The 27,661-nt window shown below is 40.5% G+C and overlaps 1 protein-coding gene across 3 annotated transcripts in view; it reads right to left on the minus strand.

Moving 5' to 3' along the window:
• Positions 1 to 1,795: 1,795 nt before the first annotated feature.
• The window catches only part of LOC119951419 (ubiquitin carboxyl-terminal hydrolase 12-A-like), a 49,077-nt gene continuing 23,211 nt past the window's right edge, over positions 1,796 to 27,661 (minus strand). For all 3 annotated transcript variants that reach the window (XM_038774587.1, XM_038774588.1, XM_038774589.1), the window contains 6 exons: positions 26,780 to 26,997; positions 23,397 to 23,473; positions 11,800 to 11,883; positions 11,230 to 11,427; positions 6,597 to 6,675; positions 1,796 to 4,379 (listed from right to left, as the gene is read on the minus strand). In XM_038774587.1, the coding sequence (XP_038630515.1) occupies positions 4,269 to 4,379; positions 6,597 to 6,675; positions 11,230 to 11,427; positions 11,800 to 11,883; positions 23,397 to 23,473; positions 26,780 to 26,997 (767 nt within the window). In that variant the 3' untranslated portion in view covers positions 1,796 to 4,268. The remainder of the gene's footprint in view (positions 4,380 to 6,596; positions 6,676 to 11,229; positions 11,428 to 11,799; positions 11,884 to 23,396; positions 23,474 to 26,779; positions 26,998 to 27,661) is intronic.

The raw sequence follows: 27,661 nt of genomic DNA on the forward strand, positions 1-27,661 counted from the left end.
TATGTAATTACATTGTGTATCTTGTGTTTCCCTATTATGTATTTTCTTTTATTTCCTTTTCTTTTCATGTACTTAATGATCTGTTCAGCTGCTCGCAGAAAAATACTTTTCACTGTACCTTGGTACATGTGACTATAAACAAATCATTTCCAATCCAAATTAGTTAGTTTAGATGTACAAAATTATAGGGTAGATAGGAAGAAGCCTTTCCCCTTAGCAGAAGGGTCAAAAACCAGGGGGCATAGATCTAAGGTAAGGAACAGGAGATGTAGAGGGGATTTGAGGAAAAACTTCACCGAGAAGGTGGTGGGATTTCAGAACTCACTGCCTGAAAAGGGTGGTAGAGGTGGGAACCCTCACAATATTTAAGAAGCATTTTGATGAGCACTTGAATTGCAACAGCATACAAGGCTGAAAAATTGGAGAATACATAGTTGTTTGATCGCCATCACAGACACGATAGACTGAAGGGCCTCACTCTTTACACTGTAAAACTCTATGACTCTAGTTTAAATAATCCCACAGTGCAAAACCAAGCACGAGTTGCAATCTGACCCATATAACACACAATGGCAGTTATGAGAAATAGAAAAAGTCACACTGAAGCACTAGATTTTTAAAAATTTAAATCACCAGCAGCTTATAGTTTAAATTTGTGATCCAGAGCTATATTTCTGTGCATTCTCTTTTGTCCTGTGGTAGTTAGCCTGTGGGTGACTGATCAATGTGCTCATTGTATTTATATCGAGAACATGTGGGGTGCGATGGTTCTGAGGTGTTTGTACTTAATTTCAACCTGATGTAATGGAACAGGCAAATGAAAGCGAAATACTAAAAGCTAGAAATCTGGAAACAAGAATGGAAAAGACTGGGACTATTTAGGTCAAGCAATAACGCTGGAGAAACAAGGTCAGCCAATTGATGCTTCAGGTCTAAAAACCCTACCCTTACTACTATTCCCATCAAAATGAATCAACTGTACATCGACCACCAAATTGTGCGGAAATTCAAATGCTACATTAAAAGCCTTTTTGATCTTTGTTAGTCATATTGGTACTCCATTCATGCCATATAAAACGCTTCACTCTGCTATATCAAAGCTAGGACTGCTTGATGTTGACAATGGGTATCAGAATGCTGAACCCCTAATCTCAAAAGCCCAAATAGATAAATGGGAAGGCAATTAATTTCTGACGAAATATACAACTTCACAATCAGTGAATGTTAACCAAATTTGCTAGCTATAATGCTTTCATTATATATTTATTCCATTAAACAACCAAATTGCCCAGCCTTCCCAGAAACTCGGCCAACAAAATTGATCCTTGGATTTCATTAACAAATTGCTAAAAACAAACAAGGAAGATGTGATAATTCAGTCACCTCAAAATACAAGCAGCGCAACTCAGATATCTTATTGCAGTGGTATGCTGGCCGCAAGCATTTTGGAAATTGCTCAAAAAAGCATCCAAATGTGATAATACAAAAGTAAACACTGAAATGCACATGTCACTGCGAACTTTAAAGAAAGGAATGCAAAAATGTTTAGCACATTTTCTGCTAAGTTTACCTTCAAGATTACACTGGAGTTCAAAATTGGTCGACTAACTCAGTAATTTTAATGATTTGCTGTAGGAGTTTTCTAGCTCGGATTCCATTTCAAGTGATTGGAGCTGTAGCAGTCATATTTGCATTTGATGAAACATCTCAGCTTTCACGGATATTATGAAGAGTACAGTTTGTAGCATACATACTTTGGGAGCAGCTCAAAATGTGACACTAGGAAAGCATTTGATTAAGATGAAAAAAATCAATATTTATTCATATAGATATTAACACTTGTCTATTTTTCCAGAACCAATGGAGGAAGTGACTTATCACATCTGGTGAAAACTCAATAAGACATTTTAAGATTACTTAGGTAGCAAATGATGTCCATACACTAGATACACTGTTGGAAGAGTACATATATTTTGCGGAACTGTTAATGCGATACTCTTGAAATTACTGAAGTATTTACCAAGACCCAATGCAAGAACAAGTTTTGCAGACATGCAAACAAGAGTTGTGAACATACCCATTTTCTAAACAGGATCAAGATCCAATGAGAGAAAATTACTGAAGTTAAAATTAAAATGATGGTGACAGCGATTATTACAGATCCAGCTGGATCTTAAAAGCATAAATTCCACTGTTCAGTGCCTGCTTAGATTTATTCATTCATTTTAGAGTAGAAAAATAATGAAAGCTATTTTCCTCTGACAACGTATGGAACAGGAAGTGACACTAATTTCATGTCATAGCTTTTAAACAGAGCTCTGTGGCCAAGCTATCTTAATATGTGATCATTAATCCATTAAAACCTGATTAAGGACAAAAAAGGGTTTGGAAAAATATCCTAATTTCAATTCTAATCAGAGACCAATTTTTACCAAATATTTCCATATGCAGAACGGTATCACGGCAAACTATCTGCACCTAGTACCGCAACATATTGTTTCGATTATAAGATGTAAGCAAGCCATAATAACCACAGTGGATTTTATCCTGCTTGGGTATAGCAGTCTTGGTCACGAAATACTCATTCTAAATCGATCTTTTTTCCCTTTGTTAGCACCATCACAATTGTCACTTATTACAGAGAAAGACATTTCAGAAACAATTCACATCACAGTTTGATGAATGTACACTTCACAGGGTAACACAAGAGTTTAACATTAAAATAATTTAGAACAATACCACATGCTAGAGTTTCAATAGTCTGCACCACATAGTGGGCAAAATCAAAGTTTGCAACCTAATTCCCTCATGACAAGTATCTGCTGTCAGCAGTGCTAACATCGGGAAGCAGTGAAGAAAGCCAGGTCCATTGTGGGACGGAAAACCAACAGTCTCTCTGAGTTGGTTCCTCACTCTTCCAAGAAACCAGTTCTCCAATTACAGTGGTCGGTACTTGAGAGTAGGTTGGCTCTGTTGTTCGGCACAGTGCAAGGCACAGAAAGGCTAAAAGAATGAAACATATACAGGAAAATACAACATACAACCTACAGGTCAAATCATTACCCACTGCTAATTGAAGTCCATGCATTAAACCAGTCTTATTTGGGCAATTTTATACATTGTACTGTAACTCTCAGAACCACTACAGCAATTCCTCTGGACCATGTATTACCATTATTCAACACAGGCAAGGTCCTCTCAATGTAAGACTGTGTCAAAACACACCTTATTAGTTCTGCCTGTTCAGAAACATATAAATCTGTATCAAAGTGCACTTTGCAACAGGTTCTCAAACTATAGTACATATCTTGCAACATTTTGTCTGTTAAACTGATGAACCCAATATACAAAATACATATCTCCAACAACCTGAAATCAAGTACAGAAGCTGAACCTTGAGTTTACAGTGCTATTACTAATAGCACTGTAAACTGGTTACTAATGGAGTTCATTGACAAGTGTGTATGAAAATGGGATTGGGGGTGGGGATGTGAGGATTTAAGCCAGTTGGAGTCAAGGTGGAGTAACATAAAAATTATATAAATGAACAATGTCTTAAAATGAAAAAGAAACTTTCACATGTTTTAAATTTCCTTCCACTCCTATGACCTTCTATATATCCATAATTTGTCTTCTTTGTAAAAAAGTAAAGATTCAGAAGCAGCTGTTGTCAAATATAGCCCTGATCAGTAGTTCAACTGCAAGCTAATATGCCTTGCTGTACTTAGCAAGTATAAGAATTTAACAGAAATCATAATTTAATCAAACCCCAATTATTTTGTTGGGGGAAAAATAAAATGTCATCCTTAAAAGGAAATTATAACTTTAAAATATGTCACAACAGATTTTTTTAAAAACAATGTTTTTGCCACATTAGAATGCTTCCAACTCTGAAATCAATCAACTTAATACATTAGTTAATTAAATAATTTACAGTAGTGTCAAGTACAATAAAAAAAGATGCAAAGTTATATGAGGTTAGTGGAAATGTTACAAAAAAAGCAGTTGGACCACTTGCAAGACTTTTTTCTCTTCCCCAAAGTAGTGTACAATGATGTTGGAAGATGGGACATAGTAACAGGAAGAACGTGGTAAGGAACGGCAATATCTTGTGCCATCATGCTGTCAGCATACATTCAGACTCCCAGCCTACATACCAAAACAAAATCTTGCTGTATATCGTCTCTTCAGCTAGATCCTGTCCCACAACCTCTGTGGGAAATGCCGCTGAGCACCAGCTTCATTTAAGATGACAAGTAATTCCTACTTCAAATTTTTGAGTCCCTTGATTGGTAGAAAAGAATATAACCCGATTCAGAGTTTTTGGAGATGTCTGATGTTAACCCATAGAATTCTTCAATAGCTTGGGCATCAATTTTCTGCAATTGGAAAGGAACATTTAGCTTTAATATTAAATATTTCAATATTAAACCATGATAAATTAGTTTGCTCCATTGGAATTTTATGTTTCACTGCTACAAAAATTAAAAATATATCACTTTATTTTTTTTTAAATGAAAGGAGAGAACAAAATAGCAAAAGGAGTAAGGGAAGGGTGAGGAGAATCAACATATATTCAAAAATCATTCCAAATCAAAAGGGCTGATGATGTGCCAACTTAATATAAGGTACATAGCTTACTCCAGCTAAATAAAGTAGACATTATTAAAAGAATCTGTACTAGAAATTTTATCAATGTATTTTGATAGTGCAAAGATAAATGTGGATCAGCCACATTTCAACTACTTTAGGAGGAGCTAAAAGTTTAACACTATTACTATGTTACAAATATAGCAAGCTGCCTTTCTTTAAAAATATGAAGTTTTAAAATTGCTTACTGTAGGATTTCCAACTTCACATGTTGGAAAACAGAAATAAACACAGTTTATTTCAAGTGGACACTGCAGAACTACACCTTATGTTAAATATGCAGAGTGCTCCTCAGTGAATATTTATTTTGGCCTTCCAGGTGCTAAGAACCTACTGCACATTTTTTGGTATCATAGTATTGATTAGTAAATTCCCTATTTTTGCATCGTTACTTTTAATAGCCTTAAAATCCATGTAGGAAAAACATTGATAAATGACAATCACCTAATCGCCTTTTTATAATGTAAGATGCAGCCACTGGACTGGGGTGGGCACAGTAAGAAGTCTCACAACACCAGGTTAAAGTCCAACAGGTTTATTTGAAATCACAAGCTTTCAGAGCGCTGCTCCTTCATCAGGTGAAGTGGAGGCAGGTTCACAATCACAGCATATACAGGCAGAGACACAATTTCAAGAAACAACTTCACATTATAATGTGAAGAATGGTTGGAATGGGAGTCTATTACACGTAAACATGTCACACACATGTGACCTCCACCATACTGCCTGGGTCTGCAGAATCCTACTGATTGTCCTAGCTTGAGACAATTCACATCTCAATCACCTGTGATTATCTCTCACTCTACTCGTACTGTTTGTACCTGTAAAAGACTTGTTTACCTGTAAAGACTCACATTCCAACCATTCTTCACATTCCAATCTGTAATCATCTTCCAATTATATCTCTGCCTATATATGCTGTGATTGTAAACCTGCCTCCACTTCATCTGATGAAGGAACAGTGCTCCAAAAGCTTGTGATTTCAAATAAACCTATTGGACTTTAACCTGGTGTTGAGAGACTTCTTACTGTGCCTTTTTATAAAACAATGTTTAGTTGATGTCAACCAGCAATATAGTGTATTTATCTGTTCTTCCTTACATTTCCTGCAGCCTGAGTGCCGATTAACAACTTTGGTATTATCCCATTAGTCTAACAGCAAAGATGATGACAATTAGGAGATGATCACTGGGGAATTAGTTTCTTCATGAATCATAGAAACAACATAGAAGGCCATTCAGCCCATTGTGTCTGTGCTAGCTTCTTGAAAGAGCAGTCACGCCTCGTCGCACATCCCTGTTTTTGTCCGTAACCTGGTACGTTCCTCATCCTCAAGTCCCTGCCCAACCTGTTTTCAAATTATTTGCGGAATCAGTTTGCACCACTCTTGCAGGCAGAGTATTTCAGCTCCTGAGAACTCTGTGAAAAAAATTATTTTTAGCTCTCCTGCAAACCTTTTGAAAATGATTTTGAATCTAATGACCTCTGATCATTGATTATTTCTATCATCACCATCAAAACCTCTCATCACCTTGAAAGCCCCAGTTAGGTGTCCTCTCATCCTTCTATGCAGATGAGAAATCTTTAAGTTTTCCAAACTCACCTCGTAACTGAAATCCCTCTTTTCATTATTCAATAAAAATAGGTTTGAAAAAAGTATTGTGACTCAAAGTTTAAGTGGTAACATGTAGGCACAGATATTATTACAGAAACAAATGTAGACACTCTCCCCACCCTGTACATTTTCTGTACATTGCAGATGGAACCCTTTTTTAATATAAAACTGGCAGCAACTGCTGAAATGATTGGATGACTTCTGCCATCAGTGGAATATTCATTGTTCTTTTAGTAATTTAGGATTTTTCCATGCAAGGTTATGGCAGCAAAGAAGAATCAATAAGGAGTCATCTAACAGTGAACTAAAAATCATAAGCAGAAACAATTACCTCCACAATATCATCATCAAAGAGCAACCAGAAACCATGGCTCTTTACAATGGTGATATAATGTCCACGATTAGGACCACTGTAAAGAAAAAAATTATACATTGTTATTAGTGAGCCTTCCATGGCATTATTTACGGTTAATCAGATCAATTGTTTCAGGTTATAAAACATAGAATTTACTAATTTACAATAACTTAGTCAGACGGAGCTTTCGAAAAAAGCATTAAAATGTTAGCAATAACTCAATCACAGAATGTCCATCTTAGCTCTCAGCAGGGGAACTCAGTTAGCCCTACTCCCCACCCTGTTCCTCTAGTCACAGAATGACAGAAAATACAGTGCAGAAGAGGCCCTTCAGCCCATCGAGTCTGCACTAACACATTAAAAACACCCGATGGCCTGCCTTATCCCATTTGCCAGCACTTGGTCCATTGACTTGAATGTTATGACATGCCAAATGCTCATCCAAGTATTCTTTTTAAAAGAATGTGAGGCAACCAGCCTCTACCACCCTCCCAGGCAGATTCCAGAGCGCCATCACCTTCTCGGTAAAAACGTTTTTCCTCACATCCCCCGCTAAACCTCCATCCCTCACCTTGAACCCGTCTTCTTCCCCTCCACCGTGACTGACCCTTCAAAGAAGGGGAATAAGATCAGCTGCGCTCTATCTACCCTACCCAAGCCCTAATAATCTTGTACACCTTGATCAGGTCACCCCCTCAGTCTTCTCCACTGCAACGAAAACAATCCATGCCTATTCAACATCTTTCCATAACTTAAATGTTCCATCACAGGCAACAATATGGTGGATCTCCTCTGCATTCCAGTGCAATCACATCCTTTTTATAATGTGGCGACCAGAATTTCACACAGAACTCCAGCTATTGCCTCACCAAAGCTCTATACATCTTCCAACATGACCTCCTGCTTTGTAATCTATACCTTGATTGATAAAGGCAAGTATCCCATACGCATTTTTCACCCCCCCCCCCCCCCCCCCCCCCCCCCGATTAACATGCCCTCCTGCCTTCAAAGATCTATGGACAAACTCACCAAGGTCCCTTGTTCCTCGGAAATTCCCAGTTTCATGCCATGCATTGAATACTTCCTCGTCAAACTTTTCTTTCCAAAGTCTATCACCACACATTTTTCAAGGTTAGATTCCATCTGCCACTTGCCTGCCCATTTGACCATCCATCTACATTTTTCCGTAACCCTAACCACTCAACCTCACTGTTAACCACCCGGCCAATCTTTGTGTCAGCCACAAACTTACTGATCCTGCCCCCCCCCCCCACATAGTCATCTATGTAATTTACAGAAATGATGAATAATAGGGGACCCAGCACAGATTTAGTGACTGGACATTGGCTTCCAGTCACTAAAGCGGTCAGTCATCACATTCTGTCTCTTACAACTAAGCCAATTTTAAATACACTGCAAATTTTCTCTCTTCAGATGTTTAACCAATTTTCTTTTAAAAGCCATTATTAAATCTGCCTCCACCACACTTGTGGTCAGTTTTTTCCAGCTCTTAATTACTCACTACCTAAAAAGGGTTTTCCTCATGTCAATGTTGGTTATTTTGGTATTTGATCATTCCACCAATGGGAATAGTTTCTCCCTCAGTCTAGACCCCTCATGATTTTAAACTCCTCCATCAAATCATCTCTCAATCTCCTTTGCTCAGAGAACAAACCCTCAGCCCTGAAATATTCTCAAAGTTCTTTCTGCACCCTTCCTAAAGCATTCAGATCCTTCTTAAAGTGGAGTTCCCAGAATTCAAGCTGAACCAGCGTTTTTTAAAGGTTCATCATCATTTCCTTGCTTTTGTTTCCAAGCTTCTATTTACAAAGTTCAGGATCATTTTCTCAGATTACACCATCACCGTCAGCACATACCTTCTCAATCTTGCTGCTCCTGTGCCCACTTTTGAATAGTGCCCCTTATTTGTTTCACTGCTTCTCCTTGTTACTACTACCAAAATAAATCACTTCATACTTTTCTGCACTAAATTTCCCTTTGAAGTCTATCACTACCTTCCTCAAAGTTCATAATACTGCCAAGTTTTGTTTCATCTGCAAATTTTGCCCTTATAATTTAACCTGTTAAGCTCCAGAATAATTGTGATTTGAAGCCAGAGCAAAGTAGCCATTTGTTCCACAATGAATCACCATCTTTTCACCCTGCTGGAAGGATGTGTGAACATAATAATAATAATAATCTTTATTAGTGTCGCAAGGGGATTATCACAGTAACTTTACTGCAGTGTTAATGTAAGCCTATTATGGTGCACGTTCTGGATCACAGGGAGAATTCAGAATGTCCAATTCATCTAACAAGTACGAGGGCTGGAATTGCCTCGACTGTGATGCATCTCCCATGGCCAATATCATCAGCTAAAACTCAACCATGAATAATGACCACTTGGGGGAGCTACTAGCAGGTAATCAGCATCGAACAATTAGGATCACCACGTGGACTCAACATCTCACATCTTGATCTAGCTTAAAATCTATGATTGTGTGCTTACTTGCATAGAAAGAAAACATCTGTGGCCTTGATCATACGCAAGTAAGCAAAAGTTAGTTTAACTACATAATTAATTAGCTTTCTTTAAAAGCCCGAACACCCTGGAAAAAGGGAGGATTTTCTTTTTTGAAAAACAGGGCGCAGGGAGACAGGAGGAAATTTACTGAAACTGCCCATCACAACACTGGAGACATGGGGTGTGGTGTATGGATTATTAGAGTGAACCTATAGTTTTGGGGAAAGGAATTGGTTAAAGTGTGTGAAAAAAGTTGATCACATATGGAGAAGGGTGGCTCATAGGTTTCAGAATTTGAACAAAGCAGGATCTGGCAGGTAGGAGAAAGAGATGTCAGGGAACAGCAAAACCTAGAAAGGGGAGGATAGGAGATGAATCCTGAGGTATAGAACTTGGAAGGGAGTGCTGGCTGTGACAATCGTGAGAAAGCGGACTTGGGTGTGCCAGTACTGGATGGCAGTGGTTTGTGAGCTTTCGAAACAGGAAGCCGCATAGGGTGAAATTACAGGGCTCTACTAAAAATTCATAGCAATAGCAGATTTCTTAATCTTTTAGGGTGGGGAGGAAACAGAGAAGGGCGAGATATCTGGTTACAGATGTAGGGAAATTGATAACAAGGATAATCCTGAACTCGATTGCACAAACATTGCCATTATTTTGTGAATGTAAAGTCCCTAAGCCAGGAAGAAGCTTCTTCAGACTGTGTTGAGCGTGGATAGGCCTCTGTTGAGTCTGTGGATTGGACATTCTTCTATGATTTGGTGCATAGTTTGCTCTTTCCCACCGGCACTTAACAGGTTGACACTGATGCCCCATCTGTAGTGGTTGGCCATGCAGAGGCTATGGCCCGTCCTGAACCTGTTAAGGGTGGGCCACTCTTTCCTTGGAAGGATGAAACCAGGCAGCTGTTCGGTTTGGGGTTGGGTTTGAGACCAGGTACTAGTTTGTCACATCCAATGATTCCCATAGACTCATCCAGGTGGAATTTGCGGTAAAGTCCTGTGTGGGAGGGTTTTTCCAGATTGGTCAGATTTAATCTTTACTATTGTCACAAGTAGGCTTACATTCACACTGCAATGAAGTTGCTATGAAAATTCACTAGTCGCCACACTCCAGCGCCTGTTCGGTTACACTGAGGGAGAATTCAGAATGTCCAATTTACCTAACAAGCACGTCTTTCGAGACTTATGGGAGGAAACCAGAGGTCCTGGAGGAAGCCCACGCAGATACTGGGAGAAAGTGCAGACTCCGCACAGACAATGACCCAAGCCAGGAATCAAACCTGGGACCCTGGCACTGTGAAGGAACAGTGATAACCACTGTGCTACTGTCTTCTTCACGGGAGTCGTATTTTGGATGAGCTGAAGAGATCAGCATGAAGTGGCAAGTGGGGGGGGGGGGGGGGGGGGGGGCGGGCACACTGCAAACTTGTCCGATTATTTTGTGGGTTGTTGCAAATCGGCAGATATGTGGAGGACTGATGTTTACCAAGCCAGGAAGCCAAGGGACTGGAGTTGAGTATAGTGTTCCAGTAATGATACACATGGTACCATTATTAATGAAGGGCAAATCAGGCTACTTCTCTTTTCCACTTTGACCACTATAACCCATCCCCCACCCCTTTCCCCATCATCACTGAGCATTTAATTTCAATTTCAAAAAATATCTCCCTGTTAAGGAAACCTTTTTAGGAAATGCAATCCTTGGCATGGTCTACTGGCCAATGTCAGGATTTGACATTGGAGTTATTTAAATCAAAATTGATTTGAAAAACAATAGTGCTCTTTGAAAATCAGTCCCAGCAATGGCAAGGAACATGGCTTTTTCCACTTTAGGTTGGGGTTGTGACAGTGGAGTGTAATGGGGGAGAATTTAAGGAAGGGCAACAAGTGGCAATGGGTGGAGTCAGCCGTGGGCCTATGAATACAACATGCTATTGTTTCTGCTCTGCAGTGCAAGTTAAGTATGATAAGTTTTACTACAGCAAAACAAAATCTGTACTTCAAAAATAGAATTTGCATGCATAGCATATCATGTAAATGCAACAACAGAAAAGATTCTCGAGCAAATACAGCAGTAAATTACCTGCCGCAGTGAACAACTACAGCTACAAGATCATACATTCGATCTGGATTGGTGGCATCCCCTGATGTGTTAAAAAGTCTCAACTCCAAGGGAAAAACCACCCTGTAAGAGAGTTTTGTGTATCGATGGAGCTGATCCATGTACTTGAACCTTTTCAAATGCAAAGCGAGAATCATTGGAAGTTTCTTCACCCTCATTCTGTAAAGGAAGAGTGAAGAAGAAATTAAGACATGGTGCCTTATCATTCGGCACATACGAATTAGTCGGATTGTTAAAAAAAGATTTAGTGGCATCACAAATTTGCAATTTCTAAATGATATTTCTCCAATTAATCTGTAACACTTTAAAAATCATGTTATAACCATGTCAGGTCATATGGACACTATAAAGTCAGATATAGAAATGCTAAAGGAAAAAACTATGATTTGTCTGCCTACAGTGTATACAAAAAATATATAACACTTTTCCAAAAAAAAATTCCACCCGCCCCCCCCCCCCCCCCCCCCAAGTAGCTTCATATTTAGTCAATCAAAACCATTCATTTTTGCTTTATAAAATGGAAGTGCTCACCTCTTTTGTGCTTCTTGCTTACTGCGACATTGCTCACAGTAATACTTATATTCACTGCAGAGTGTCTCAGTGTTGCTGAATCCTCTGGAATTCAAAAAACAACATAACCATTGGCAATCTTTTATCCAACAGAAGATTTTTTAAATGTCAAGTGTCTCTTAAACAATGAAACTAGTAAGAAATATAGTTATCATTTCAAAATTGGTCACTGGCTTCTATGATTGCTTTACACATCTCAATAACTTTCTTTTTTCCTGAAAGGCCAGTAATCTAAGGCCAGTATTCTATAATGCGCCTGGATGGTATGTGCTGGCAGATTATTTAACCGTGAGAAATTATAGCTCAGCCCAATCCTGACCTAAACAGATGTCCATATATATGTGCACTTAACACCAAAATTACTTGTAAAATAATAAATGTTGCTCTTTTCTGCTACCAATCCAATTCCCTGAAAATTCATTTTTGTTTATGAGAAAAATGGACAAGGCCGATAGCTATTGAAAACAATAGCAAATATATTTTAGCAAATCAAGTAATAGTGCCTCGGTGATATTAAGCTTTGGATTTAAAAACCAATTTCATATTGGATGAAAAGATGGAGAAAAGTACAGAGTTCCACAGTTGAAAGAATTAATTTGAGTAGAATATGATGTATATCTCCAACTTCAACACAACACTGAATGTAGGGTGTAGTATGAGCATGTAGGATGCATGTTTGAACTTAAAAGATATTCAGGAAAGATCAGTGTACCAATTTTTATTTTATTCGTTGATGGGATGTGGGCTTCATTGGCTAGGCCAGAATTTATTACCCATCCCTAATTGCCCTCGAGAAGGTGGTGGTGAGCTGCCTTCTTAAACCATTGCAGTCCATGTGGAGCAGTTACATCCACAATGCTCTTAAGGTGGGAGCTCCATGATTTTGACCAAGTGACAGTGAAGAAATGCCGATATATTTTCAAGCGGCATGGTAGCACAGTGGTTAGCACTGTTGCCTCACGGTGCCAGGGTCCCAGGCTCAATTCTCAGCCTGGGTCACTGACTGTGCGGAGTCTGCACATTCTCCCCGTGTCTGTGTGGGTTGCCTCTGGGTGCTGCAGTTTCCTCCCAAAAATCCCGAAAGACATGCTGTTAGGCAAATTGGACATTCTGAATTCTCAGTGTACCCGAATAGGCGCCAGAGTGTGGCGACTAGGGAAATTTCACAGTAACTTCATTGTAGTGTTAATGTAAGCCTACCTGTGACAATAATAAAAATTATTATGGATTATTATTATAAGTCAGGATGTTGAGTGGCCTGAAGTGAAACTGCCAGGTGGTGGTGTTCCCATGTTTCTGTTGCTTTTGTCTTTCTAGATGGTATTGGTTGTGGGCTTGGAAGGTGCTGTCTAAGGAGACTTGGGCGAGTTCCTGCAGTATACCTTCGTAGATGATACACATGGCTGCCACTGTGTGTCGGCGGTGAGGGGAGTGAATACTAGTGGAAGGGGTGACAATCAAGTAGGTTGCTTTCTCCTGAATAGTGTCAAGCTTCTTGAGCGTTACTGGAGCTGCACCCATCCAGGCAAGTGGGGAGTTTTCCATCACAGTCAGGATTCTAGTTACTCTCCATAGGATTCCAAGCCTCTGAATTACTCTTGGAGCCACAGTATTTATGTGGCTAATATAGTTCAGTTTCTGGTCAATGGTAACCCCAATGCTGATATTAGGGGATTCAGCAATGGTGATGCCACTGAATGTCAAGGGCTGATGGTTAGATTCTTTCTTGTTGGAGATGGTCATTGCCTGACACTAGTGTGGCATTAATGTTAATTGCCACTTGTCAGCCCAAGCCCGGTTCTGGTCCAGGTATTGCTGCATTTGGCCTTGGGCTGATTCAGTATCTGAAGAGTCGTGATTGGTGCTGAACATTATGCAATCATCAGTCAACATCCCCTCTTTGATCTAATGATGGAAGGAAAGCCACTGATTAAGCAGCTGAAGATCGTTGGGCCTAAGATACTACCCTGAGAAACTCCTGCAGTGATGTACTGAAATGGAGACAGGTGACCGCCAAACGATCTGGAATTAAAAGTCTAATGATGACCATGAAACCATTGTTGGCTGTCGTTAAAAAACCTATATGGTTCACTAATATCCTTTATGGAAGGAAATCTGTCATCCTTACTTGGTCTGACCTACATGTGACTCCAGATCCACCTCAATGTGATTGACTCTTAATTGTCATCAAGGATGGGCAAATAATGCTGGCCTGGCATTTCATAGAATTGGATGGCTGAAGAGGAAACTGGTCATCTTGTGGGAAATTTAGCAATGAGGATGTGAGTTCAACATGGATGGTGAATCCAGAGGTCAACAAATGAAGAATAAAGAGTGGAGCCAAACAAGGTGATTGCTTCTTAATCAAAATAAATTTTTTTAATTAAGGGGCAATTTAGCATGGCCAATCCACCTTCCCTGCACATCTTTGGGTTGTGGGGGCGAAATCCATACAAACACGGGGAGAATGTGCAAATTCATCAAAAGAATAATTCAATGGGTCAGCATTCTAGAAGGATGAAACTAAATTAGTGCATTGCTGTTTCCAGCCAAAACTATTGTGTTAAGTTGGTGGCACAACTGCAAGAGAGATATACATAAATAGTCTTGAAAGGGCTGATAAGAACAGTATTTCCAATGCTCCTTCAAAAGACATTTTGAAAAAGGAATTTTACATCTGCACTTCAAAAGGAACAATGGATGTGCACAATCCAAAGTAAGTCATGACTGCAATAAAATCATTATCAAAAATAATTAATGGGATAGATGAAAAGTGGAGATGGTACAACACAAGAAACAGTAAAGCTTCTGAATGTTCCTGCTATGTAGTAAATCTTTACTGCTGGTTTAGAACAATGGTAGTGGTGGGGGGATTACTATTAGGGATTAAGATTAAGTAAAAACAATTAAAATTTTACCTCACACTTAATTGTAACATCTGATTCAGATGTGTGTGACACTAACAGTGAACAAAAGAAGTGGCAAAGCAATTCATTACCGAGCAGTGATGGTGCTCATCTCAAATACGAAGTTCAACTCTGCTACTCCCTGTCCCCAAAAAGCCTCTGCAGTTTTCATTCCCAGCTTTTTGCAGGCAACAGGAATGGTAAAGAATGAAAATGTAGAAATAATCTTGAGGACATTCTGACTTGCAACAGGTCACAAAGATTTTTAGGCACTTTAGAATTTTGCACAGCTGAGTCACGCAGAGATTACTGAAGGGATGGAACGGCACGAGGGAACTTCAGTTTAATTGAAACTGAATTGCCATCATCTCAGTAATAAAAAGCTTACCTGATGTTGCTATCACAGGTATGCACCCAGCAGTGGAAAAACACAGAAAATGTCCTGTTTCCTAAAGTAAAATTAGATAAAGTAGCATTTACTTCTAAAAATTAAAACTTTGGAAATATTTTTGTTACAATTATGTCTCCTTATCAAGAAACAAAGATGAAAGATCATGACCTCATCTTGAGTGGGGTTTATTTTTCCACAGTTGAGCACATACCAAAAAATGCTTTATATAGGTAAGCCTCCCATGACTCTAATGGCAGCGGTCCAGTTTCAGCTGAAACCTCCCCATTGGCTCAGATAAGCTTAGCATACATTGGATGAGTTAAAGCCCATATGACAGGTTCAACTGTGCATCATTCTCTGTGGAAGCAAGGTGGGCAGGCCAAAAGGTCTTTCTCATCGCATGCTTTCACATTCACTTTAGTGACTGAAAATGGGCAATTCAAAATTTAAAATTCAGTAACTGGTGTCACAAGCTTCAAATTGATCACTTTTGAAGACGCTTAACCTTTAATCAAAGGGGGTTTCAAAATGGAAAACTTCAGCTTTGATTATTTTCCTTTTCCCAAAAGCATGCATTTTGGTCATCAGTAATTTTTAGAACCAGCATTCAATATCTTTTTAAAGTGCGACAATAAACAGCACTAAATACAGTCACAAAATTATAAAACCACAATATACTTAAGCAATGCCCTCTGCCACTATTTAATCCTTGCCATTCACAAAGTAATTTATTTGATTCAGGTCCTGTCTTTCTTTTGAAAGATATTCTATTACTGTAGCACCTTAAGAAATGTTTATAGTGCAGATTATCAAGACTTGAGCAGCATAGCTTAAATTCTGCATCAATAGTTTCCTTCCAAAATTATTTACAATTTTGATTTCTTAATTTATTTGTGCATTTCAGCTATATTTTACACCAGTGGTATCAATCAATCTGTTCACTGTACCAATATAAACCTTAAATACAACACAGCAAATCAAACAACATAGGGTTGCATGCAAATTTTAGTGGCAGCCCCACACTATGCATAAGACATTATGGTGGTATTATGCTATCATATCCGCACCTATCCATCCGGTAAGCAGCTATTCTTCACAAATGATGACTTAACTTGGCAGCAAAGCTGAGTCCAATCCTTGCTTCTTCAAATGTCCACACATACCACAGGAATCACTGAATAGCAATTGGTAACGGTTGTTGTTTTCTATCTCTGGTCTCAGATGATCCACTAAATTCAACTGTAGTGCCCCCCAACCATCATCAGCTAACTCAGCAATGACCTTTTACATTCTGATTTGTACAAGGCTGTACCACCTAAGTGATGCTGTAACCCACTACACCAACTGAGGAGATCCTCAGAGGCAAATCTGGTTTAGCTCAGTGGGCTAGACAGCTGGTTTTGTGACGCAGAACAAGGTCAGCAGCGCAGGTTCAATTCCCGTACCAGCTGAGAATTCTCCTCCGTGTACCCGATGGGGATAGGGTGGAGGTGTGAGCCTAGGTAGGGTGCTCTTTCGGCGGGTCGGTGCAAACTCGATGGGCTGAATGTTCTCCTTCTGCACTGTAGGGATCCTGTGATTCTAAAGTCTGTTCAACATAAGGATACCCATTGTATGATCACAGCCTATGAAAATTGCATTTTGGGATTGGTCGGCCTCACAACTTAAGTGGCAGAGACCACATGGATCAGATGGAGGTGTTTAATAAGCAGGCATCACACGACCATAACAAGAATTTAGAAAATTAGTTGCAATCCAAATAGGTAGGAAAAGATATTTAAGCAGTAGCTTTGCTTCCACTTATTCTAACCATCTGTAGAAACTGAACAACAACAAATAGTTGCTCCATTTGTAATGTGATTAGGGTGGCCAATCACCAGTTTAAGAAACAAATTTGCTACCTCCACAAATGTTGTCCTTGACATTTGGCATTTTTAAAATTAAATCGCAAAGAACAAATTATTTTGGATAAAATCAGTTCAAAGTGAGAATTTGAACAGTAACTAGAACACTCTTACTCAAGTAGCACTGCATAATCAAAGATCTCTAAAATGCCCCATTCTCAATAAGCATCGATCTGTAACAAAATCACTGTGTGATGAACATACGAATTAGGAGGAGTATGCTGCTCAGCCCTCTAGCCTGCTCCACCATTCAAGAAGATTATGGCTGATCTACTTGTATCTTCAATCTTAATTCCTGCCGACCAATAACTTTCACCCTGGAATATATCTAGCTTGGTCTTAAAAATATTCAAAAATTCTGCTCCCATTACCTTTGGAGGAAGAGAGTTCCAGAGTCTCACGGGCCTCAGAAAAAGATTCTCCTAATGTGGCTTAAATGGGCAACCCTTTATTTTTAAACAATAACTTCCTAGTTCTAGATTCTCCGACAAACCCATCTCTACACCGTCAATACGTTTCAGGTCCTTGCATTGCCTCAATTCATATTCTGTTGGATTCATATTGTCTCAACAAAAATAAAATTCCAATCTGGATTCGTAGACCATTTTTTACGCACATCTAATTCAATTAAATTGATGCCAAAGAATATGTAGACTCGAATTCAAAGAGGAAAACTGAACAGCTCAGATTGATCTATTTTATGTAGAGGGTGGTGGAGATGTTGATTAGATGGCCAACTGCAACACTGGAAATGGATACCAATGGAAAATTGAAAAGAATGAAACAAAAAATAAAAACTTATTTATACAGAACCTTTTATCACCTTGAAACATCCCAAAGCATCTCAGTCAATTCAATACTTTTTGACACTGAGTCGCTGTTAAAAATGCAATGGCCAATCTGGGCACAGCAGGGTTCCAGGCACAGCAGGTTTCCACACACAACAATGAGAAAAAATACTACTAGATGCTCCAGTGATGTATAAAGGATTAAATATTGGCCAGGACACAGGAGGGCTGATCTACTCTTCTTTTAAAAATGCCATGGATTTTTTAATGATCCTCCCAAATACTTTTGGGGCCTCAGTTTAATGTCTCACCCAAATGAAGGCAAATCCAACAGTGGCACAGGAGTATCAACTTAGATTGTGTGTGGACGTGAACCCACAATCTTCGGAATCAGAGTTATCACTGAGCCAATCATGACACTTCAGCCCTAAAGATTTTTGGCAACATGCAACTTGGAGGATAAGATGGAGCAGTGTGGCACTTTTTGTATTTCACAGTTCACTAGTCTGCAAAAGGACTATCCTGGTCCTATACATTCCCATTCATCTATCTGTACTCATGACTCTTTGAATAAAAGTTTATAATTAATTTTAAAAATTGATGCTGAGGGCGGCACGTGGCACAGTGATTAGCACTGCTGCCTATAGCGCTGAGGACCCAGGTTCGATCCCTGCCTTGGGTCACTGTCCGTGTGGAGTTTGCACATTCGCCCCTGCGTGGGTATCACCCCCACAACCCAAAGATGTGCTGGATAGGTGAATTGGCCATGCTAAATTGCCCCTTAATTGGAAAAAATATAATTGGGTAATAATTTGGGTATTCAAAAAAATAGAAATTGATACTTTTAAATACGTCCCATGTAAAGGTGGTGTGTAAGAAAAGGATACGATCACCTGTGATGGTATGGTTAAGGATTAAAAATATTTACAAATGGCAATTACACAAACATCTTTTGTAATAGGCCTACATTTGTCTAAAATTCATCATTTCTAATCTTGCTGGAGCTTTTAAAGATTTTTTCCCCCATTTAATGGCATACTAATGAACATGTGGAGCCAAATGAATACTTATTTTGCAAAAATATAAGAGCTGGATTGATATCTGTTGACATGGATTTGAGCGCTATGGAGTTATAAATAGTATTAAATAGTTGCTTGGTATTACACGGCTTGAGTACTGCTGAAAACAAATATGAAGCTATTTATCTTGCACTCATCAGTTTGGATCTAAGAAGGACAAATTTCAAAGGGGACAACAATTTATACATAAATGGAAAAAGGGGTGCTCATTCATTGGCAAATCAACTCTGGTGAAGTCTTTGCCATGGCTAATGTACAAGAGAGCTATTATCCCCTTGCTTTGCTTATTCACAAAAAGATGCAATGTCTGCAGAACATAGAACATAATGTCTAACATTAGATGTGATTCTGCGATTGAGTAGCATTTGCCGAATAATCCCAAGTGTGCGAAGAAATATACTAACAATCAATTTAAGATTATCAGTCTGGCTTGCAATGTAGCCCACTTATGCTTGCTAGAAGGTACATATATTCATGTGCATGGATTTGTCCACTGCAGACGTATATTCATGATGTGGAGATGCCGGCGTTGGACTGGGGTGAGCACAGTAAGAAGTCTTACAACACCAGGTTAAAGTCCAACAGGTTTGTTTCAAACACGAGCTTTCGGAGCACGGCTCCTTCTTCACCTGAAGAAGGAGCCGTGCTCCGAAAGCTCGTGTTTGAAACAAACCTGTTGGACTTTAACCTGGTGTTGTAAGACTTCTTACTGACGTATATTCAGACATTGCACACTTTGAACAAACAAAAGCATTGGGGAATAGGTCTCTGGTGCATTCACCAAGTTGAAGTCTCAACCAATTAGAGCCAACTTGCCAACTAATTAAGACCTCTTCTTTCATGTAATATAAATTGTTCCCTTTGAAATTTGGCATTCTTGTGTCTGTTCTGATCAATGCACAATGAAAAGCTTTGACAGCATGTCTCTTTTTTTCAAAATAAATAGTATTATTTGATTATTTTCACAACTGACATATGAAAAACAACTTGGTATTCTTTCAATGGGGGAAACAGATGATACGAGGAGAATACTGCCGTTTGGATACAATAAGCTTGACAGGCTGAATTGTCATTACATATAAAAGCATTCTACGTACCTACCACTACACTGGTTGTTCAGACTTGAACTCATGGAGGTGAAAAGCGATCACACTCACCACAATAATCCAAAATATTACAATATTGAAATATCTCAACACAAAAAATCTCTTGATAATCATTTTGTAAATGCTACAAGCTGTGAAATGAAGTAATTTGGTACTTGACATTTTCATCAGTAATGGCTTACTTAGCAGGGAAAGAGACATTTGTTGTAACTCTCTTTGCAGGGCATGGTTCTTTTAGCTGCATACTATTAGCTCGCAATAAAGTTTGCTCACTTTGCATAAAGAGGAAACCTAACCAAAGGGGAAAAACTAGGCCGGAATTATCCGGCCGTTCGCTGGCAACAGGATTCTCTGGTCCTGCCGGCAGTGCGCCTACGCCTGCAAGTTTCCCAGCAGCATGGGGTGGCTTCAATCAGAATTCCCATTGACAGTGACGGGAGCAGAGAATACCACCGCCAGTGAACGGCACGTTGCCCCCTGCCGCAGAGAAACACGTGGCTGGGAGGCCGGAGAACCTTGTCCTTGGTCTTTCTTCTTGTTTTTACACAAAACATACAGCACAGAATTAGGCCATTTGGGCCAATTAGTCTGCTGGTGTTTATGCTCTACACAAGTCTCTTACAGTTTCATCTACCTCACATCAGATATTCAGCATATTTTACTACTCCCTTTCCTCTCACATACTTGACCAATTTCCCTTCAAAAGTAAGCCAATTGCCTGCCCCACTTCCAGTGGTAGTAATTCAACATTCTAACTTGTCTTCAAGTAAAGAATTTATTGAATGAAATGAAAATCGCTTATTGTCACAAGTAGGCTTCAAATGAAGTTACTGTGAAAAGACCCTATTTATTAATCAGGATCTTGTAGTTATGGTTCCTAGTTTTGGATTATTCCACAACCCATTCATAATTTTGAGCCTCTCATAACTGTGAAGTCCTCTATCAGATCGCCTCCAAGCCCTTTTGCTAAAGAAAAAAGCCCCAATGTTTCCATATAATATTCACTCAGATATGGCAACATGCTTGGAAAACCTTTTTTGTACTTTCTAGTGCTTTTACGGCCTTGTTATGGTATGATGACCAAAATTATAGCCTGACCAGGGTCCCACAAAAGTTTAGTTTAATGTCATTACTTGTGAATTCGATAACCATAGAAATATTCCCAGTGCTTCTGTGGCAATTTTTATTTATTTTATTGGCTTCCAAGGCTGCTTTTAATGATTTGTTTACCTGCATTCCTAGTTCTCAATGCTCTTCGACTCCATGCATTTGGTTTTTATTTTCTAAGATGTAGATGTTTCTATTTTTCCTGCCAAAATGCAGCATCTCACATTATTCATGTCAAAATTCATTTTCTTGAATTAATTTGAATTCTTCCTGTGTTAGCTATATTGGCAACTTTGGTATCATCTGCAAATTTTGATAAGAGTTATTTACTTCAAAGTCCAATAATTAATATAAATTATGAATATCAGTGGTTCCACCATTGATCCTCACGGAACACCACTTTCTCCTCGTGGAACACCACTTTATACTTTCTTCCAATCTGAACAATTATCTTTCACCCATATTCTCCATTTCCGATTTTTAAGATATTTTGCTGTCCATTCAGTTATTTGTCCCTTCAATCAACAAGGTCCAACTTTAATTATGAGATGACATGTGGGCAGCACGGTAGCACAAGTGGATAGCACTGTGGCTTCACAGCGCCAGGGTCCCAGGTTCGATTCCCCGCTGGGTCACTGTCCGTGCGGAGTCTGCACATTCTCCCCACGTCTGCATGGGTTTCCTCCGGGTGCTCCGGTTTCCTCCCAGTCCAAAGACGTGCAGGTTAGGTGGATTGGCCATGATAAATTGCCCTTAGTGACCAAAAAGGTTAGGAGGGATTATTGGGTTACGAGGATAGGGTGGAAGTGAGGGCTTAAGTGGGTCGGTGCGGCTCGATGGGCCGAATGGCCTCCTTCTGCACTACATGTTTTATGTTCATATTGAAGATCTTTTTTAATAATAATCTTTATTAGTGTCACAAGTAGGCTTACATTAACAAGTACATGTCATGTATGACATTACCCTGGTCTACCAGTTCCGTCATTTTCCCTTTTACAAAGAATTCAGGTTAGTTAAACATTTGAGCATCCACAAGGACTACTTTTTTTCTCTCCAGATGTAGGGCAACACAGTATCATAGTGCTTAGCACTGCTGCTTTACAGCGCCAGGATCCCAGGTTCGATTCGCAGCTTGGGTCACCGTCTGTGCGGAGTTTGTATGTTTTCCCCGTGTCTGAATGGGTTTCCTCCGGATGCTCCGGTTTCCTCCTACAAGTCCCGAAAGACGTGCTTGTTCAGTGAATTAGACATTCTGAATTCTCCCTCAGTGTACCCGAACAGGAGTCGGAGTGTGTCGACTAGAAGATTTTCACAGTAACTTCATCACAGTGTTAACGTGAGCCTACTTGTGACAATAATAAAGATTATATTATGTTGTATCAATCCTTTTAGTGAAGATTCCATCCAACGTTCCCATTACTAAGATTATCTCAAGTTTTTGATCTAGTCAGAACGATTTATGGCACAGAAGGAAACCACTGGCCCATCAAGTCCACGGCAGATCTCTGTCGAGCAATCCAGTCAGTCACATTCCCTCTTATCTCTGCTATCTCCTCCTTAGTTGCCCTATGTTTGATAGTACATTATCCAGACTTGAGGTTTTATCCTCTATTAGTTTTGCCACTTTGTTAAATAGTTTATATCCCACCTGTATTAATGTTCTTTAGCAAAAATTGAGGCAAAGGTCTAATTCAGCACTTTCCCACTTCTCAGTCTCTATCTGGGAATTTAACTTGCTCATCCTTTAGTAATCCTATTCTAATTTTCCTTTTGTTATGTATCTTCAATTCAACACTTTGTTATATTCCTTGATAATTTGATTTCAGAGTTCCTCTTTGTGGGTCTAATGTTTTTTTCAAGCTTCTCTTTTAGGTTTTTGCATTCCCTTTCGTCCTTTAAGGTAGATAATATTAAAGCCGATTTTGATATGAACCATCACGGTTATTGCTAATGGAGCAGATGCAACAACGCCCACCTCATATGCTCAGTATGTTATGTTCATTTGGATCAACTGTATTGACTAAATACCCACGCTCACACTGAACCAGCTTTTAAAAAGTTGCCCAGTTTCAAGGTGAATAGATTGATTTGTAGCTGTGAAAAATAAAAGTTTAACTAATTATCACTTTAGGAGCATGGGTAAGATAAGTTACAGAAATCCATAAATATTCCTTCCATACTTCTAGCCTTTTAGTATGAATGCACATTTAAGTTAATTTCCAAGAATATATAGGTGCTCAATGTATAAGTGCTAAAAAAATGTACATATCAACCTACCTTAAACAATGAGTTATTGAAGTGTTTTGTTCTACATCAACAGAAAGATCCAAAAAGTCTTCATCTTTGCTACTAACCTGGAGAAAAGAGAACATGACATTTAACCACAAAAAATAGTTAGAATTCTTTCAAGATTTAAAGTTTTTTGTTTATTATTTTCTTTGGCGAAGGAGGGGGTGGGCAAAATGGTGATTCAAATAAGATACAAAAGACAAGCTTCCCAACAGCCGAGGCATGAAAGGTGCAGCACTATGTCAGACAGTCCCAATATCAGGAAAAAAGTCCCACCTGTAACGGATTGCCTATTTCATCTCAGGCTACTTTCGCTAAAGAGTGGTACTACAAAGCCTCACTGGTATATGGAAAGCACCGGTCAAATGGAGAAAGTTGCAAACATCCAATATAATTGGAGCATATTGGTGACATACAGTGACGGCATGTAGCTGGAGGTCACACGTTAGGTAGCCCCTGCTTCAGCTCTGGTTTTTGGACCTCAATGCCCAGTTTCAGGGCCAGTTTTTGAATGAGCTGATGCAGGAAGGTATGAGGAAGGTGGGAGATGTTGATAACACAGAGGGAGAGCACTGAAAAGGAGGGGGCTCCGGTTTCCTCCCACAAGTTCCAAAAGATGTACTGTTGGGCAATTTGGACATTCTGAATTCTCCTTCGGTGTACCCGAACAGGTGCCGGAATATGGCGACTTGGGCTTTTCACAGTAACTTCATTGCAGTGTTAATGTAAGCCTACTTGTGACAATAAAGATTTTTTAAAAAGCAAGCAAAGATTGGCTCGTGAACGAAAGTTTGATAGGGGAGGGGCCGTGGTCATTAGAACTTGGTCAAACAGGTTTCGATGGGCCTGGGAGGTGTGAAAGGTAGAAGGAGGAGATCAATACTGGGAGAACTGTTTGCAAGAGGAAGTGGGTGGAGGGATTCTGGGAGAGGAGGGGGAAGGGTTCGACGGTAACAAAAGAATGGGCAGGTCAGGCCAGAGGGGCAAGGCCCAGGGGTTAAGATGATGGCGGATATGACACAGAAGGGCAGAAGGGGGGTGAAAAGAGTGAGACACCGCTGGTCAGAATAGTGATGTGGAACGTGATGGGGTTAGGGGGGTTGGTGAGTGATTGGTGGTTTTACACATAAGAGTTTAAAGGCAGACGTGGTGATGCTACAGGAGACCCATTTGAGGGTGAGGCTTAGGAAGGGTTGGGTGAGTCAGGTGTTTCACTCGGGGTTTGATAGCAGGGTTGGGAGGGTAGCAGTATTAGTGGGCAAGAGGTGAGGTTTCAGATGGAGGAGGTAGCAGCAGATCAGGGGGGCAGTTACGTGATAGTGACATGGTCGCTAGATGGGGGGGGGATCACAGTGTTGGAACCGAAGGTGGACAGGTCCTAGCTGCGCTCGCTGACCCAATCGGGAGGGGGTCTGCGAAGGAGCGACTGGGTTCATGAGGGAGATGGCAGGAGTGGACCGCGGAGGTTCGTGCCTCCGAAGGTACGGGAATATTAGTTTTTTTTCTCTGGTACACAAGGTACACTCAAGGGTTGCCTTTTTCACGGTGGGAAAGGTGCTATTGGCTGGAATTGGGAGGTTGCAGTACCCAGCAATCATGATTTCGGATCATGCTCCACATTGGATGGATGTGGTTTTGGAGAAGGGGGTAGTCCAGAGGCTGGGGTGGAGATTGGACACCAGGTTGTTTGCAGACTGGAGCTTCTGTGCAAGCTCGGGAAGGAATATGTGGGGTTTAATTGCACAGGGGAGGTTTCGCAGTCGGTGATCTGGGATGCAATCCCGTTTGAGGTTAAGGTGGATAGGGAGGAAAGCGAAAGACTGATAGAGGGGATTTTGGAGGTGGATGGGAATATAAAGGGGACCTAGACCCGGGTCTTGAACATGAGGAGGTTCCTAAATGTAGTCCTTTCTCCGGTTCAGGGGAGGGAGACGGAGATGGTGGTGGTCCTGGACGGACTGAAAGCGATTAATCGGGTAAAGTGAAGTTATTTGATCGTGGCACTGGACAGATTTGGAATTGGGCTGAGGTTTGTGGCGTGAATGTGGCTGCTGTATAAGGAACCGATGACGAGTCTTCTCACTAACAGCATGAATTCAGGATATTTCGCACAGCACCGGGGTACGAAGCAGGGGTGTCCAATGTCCCCCCTATTGTTTGCATTGGATATAGAGCGCTTGGCCATAGAGTTAAGGAGCTCGGGGTTGTGGAAGGGCATAGTGAGGGGGACGGATGTAGAGCACAATGTGTATAAACTGAATCTAGGAAAAAGCGAGTATTTTGTGGTCTCTCCGCCAGAAATGGGAGGGGGTGGCGGGCTGCCATCCCACTTGGAGCAACCCACTTTAGATATTTGGGGGTGCAAGTAACCTGGGATTTGCCAGGGTGTGTGTGTGTGTGTGTGTGTGTGTGTGTGTGTGTGTGTGTGTGTGGGCCAAGTTTAGAGGAGCTGGGAGAGAAGTACGGGTTGCCGCAGGAGGACGGGTTTAGGTACACGCAGGTGCCGGACTTTGCAAGGAACATTTTCCTGACCTTCCCGGATAGCGCCGGCCGCATAGTTGCTGGAGGTGGTGCTGTCAGTGGGGGAAGGATCCTGGAGGAGGTTAGGTTGGAAGAGGGACTGTGGTGCGAGGTGCTGCAGAGGGCGAATGCCTCGCATTCAGGTGCGAGGTCGGGGCTGGTACAGCTGAACGTAGTGTACAGGGCACATCTCACAAAATCAAGCATGAGTCGGCTGTTTGAGGGGTGAAGGATGTCTGTGAGCAATGTGGGAAGGGTCCTGCGAACCATGTCCATATGTTTTGGTCCTGCCCAAAGCTGGAAAGGTTTTGGAGGACGGTGTTGAGTATAATCTTGGGGGCCTTGCATATGGATGTCGAGCCCGGTCCCCTGGAAGCCATTTTCTGGATGTCGGACCGGCTGGACCTGCAACGGGTGCGGGGATAGATGTCTTAGCCATCGCCTCGCTGATTGCTCGTAGGCAGGTCTTATTAGGGCGGAGGTCAGCTTCTCCACCCTGTACCTTGACATGGTGGGGGTATCTGCTGGGTTAGGACTTTTGAATCAGGACAAGATGAAGTTCGAGCTGAGGGGGGTGAAGGAGGGGTTCTATAATTGTTGGGGTTTGTTCATCATTCACTTTCGGGAATTGATTACCTTTGGGTGGGGGATTGTGTGTTTGGTATTCTTTTTGTATTGTGAAAATCTGTTGAATAAAAATACTTTAAAAAAACAATTAGGGCAGATTTGGCAATGAGAGAAACAGCACAATTATGGGATTCTCTGTAACAAATGGCTGTTCTTGTACAGCAGCATTCGCAAATGCAGTACACACTAATTTATAGATTTCAACGCTTTCCTTTGGAACTCACAGTTTCACAATTCAGGCACCTCGTTTCATTTGTTAGTGCTCCTTGAAATATTTCGTGCACCCAGGTTGACTCTGTTTTGTCACTTTCCTCATGGCCGTGCTGCAGCTTGCCATTCTGCTTCTCTTGTTTCTTTTCCTCTTGTAATAGATCAGCAATCGTGTTTAAAAGGTAGTTCAGGAACTCATGCGCATCTTGCTGCATATAATTATCAAATAATTCTGGAAACACCAACAAGAGTTATCAACAACTCTTACCAGACTTGTGTTATTAATTAATATTCACAACATTTTGACTAATGCCCAATTTCCTCGATAACATTCGAACAATTTGCCCTTTTAGCTTCAGTAAGGAAAATGGAATTTTCTTTCCCTCAAAAAGGAATTTCTATTAGTTCAGAAAATAATTTACCAATTTATGGTGTTACAGGTGTCATCGTAACAAAGGGAGATCATAGAATCTACAGTGCAGAAAGAGGCCATTCGGCCCATCCGAGTCTGCACTGGTCCTGGGAAAGAGCACCCCACCCCAGCCCTGCCCAGCCCACACCTCTACCCTATCCCTGTAACCCAGTAACCCCACCCAACCTTTTTGGACACTAAACGGCAATTTACCATGGCCAATCCCCCTCACCGACACATCTTTGGACTATGGGAGGAAACCAGAGCACCCGAAGGAAACTCACGCAGACACAGGGAGAACGTGCAGATTCCGCACAGACAGTGACCCAAGACAGAAATCAAACCTGGGACCCTGGAGCTGTGAAGCAACTGTGCTAACTACTGTGCTACCGTGCCGCCCTAGCTAACCTAAGTAAATTGAGGAAATCTGTAAATTGGATTTAAATTGCAATATCACTGCCACATCAACTTTTTCAAAAGGTAC

Source organism: Scyliorhinus canicula, chromosome 17 (assembly GCF_902713615.1).
Source record: "Scyliorhinus canicula chromosome 17, sScyCan1.1, whole genome shotgun sequence".
NCBI classification, from domain to species: domain Eukaryota; kingdom Metazoa; phylum Chordata; class Chondrichthyes; order Carcharhiniformes; family Scyliorhinidae; genus Scyliorhinus; species Scyliorhinus canicula.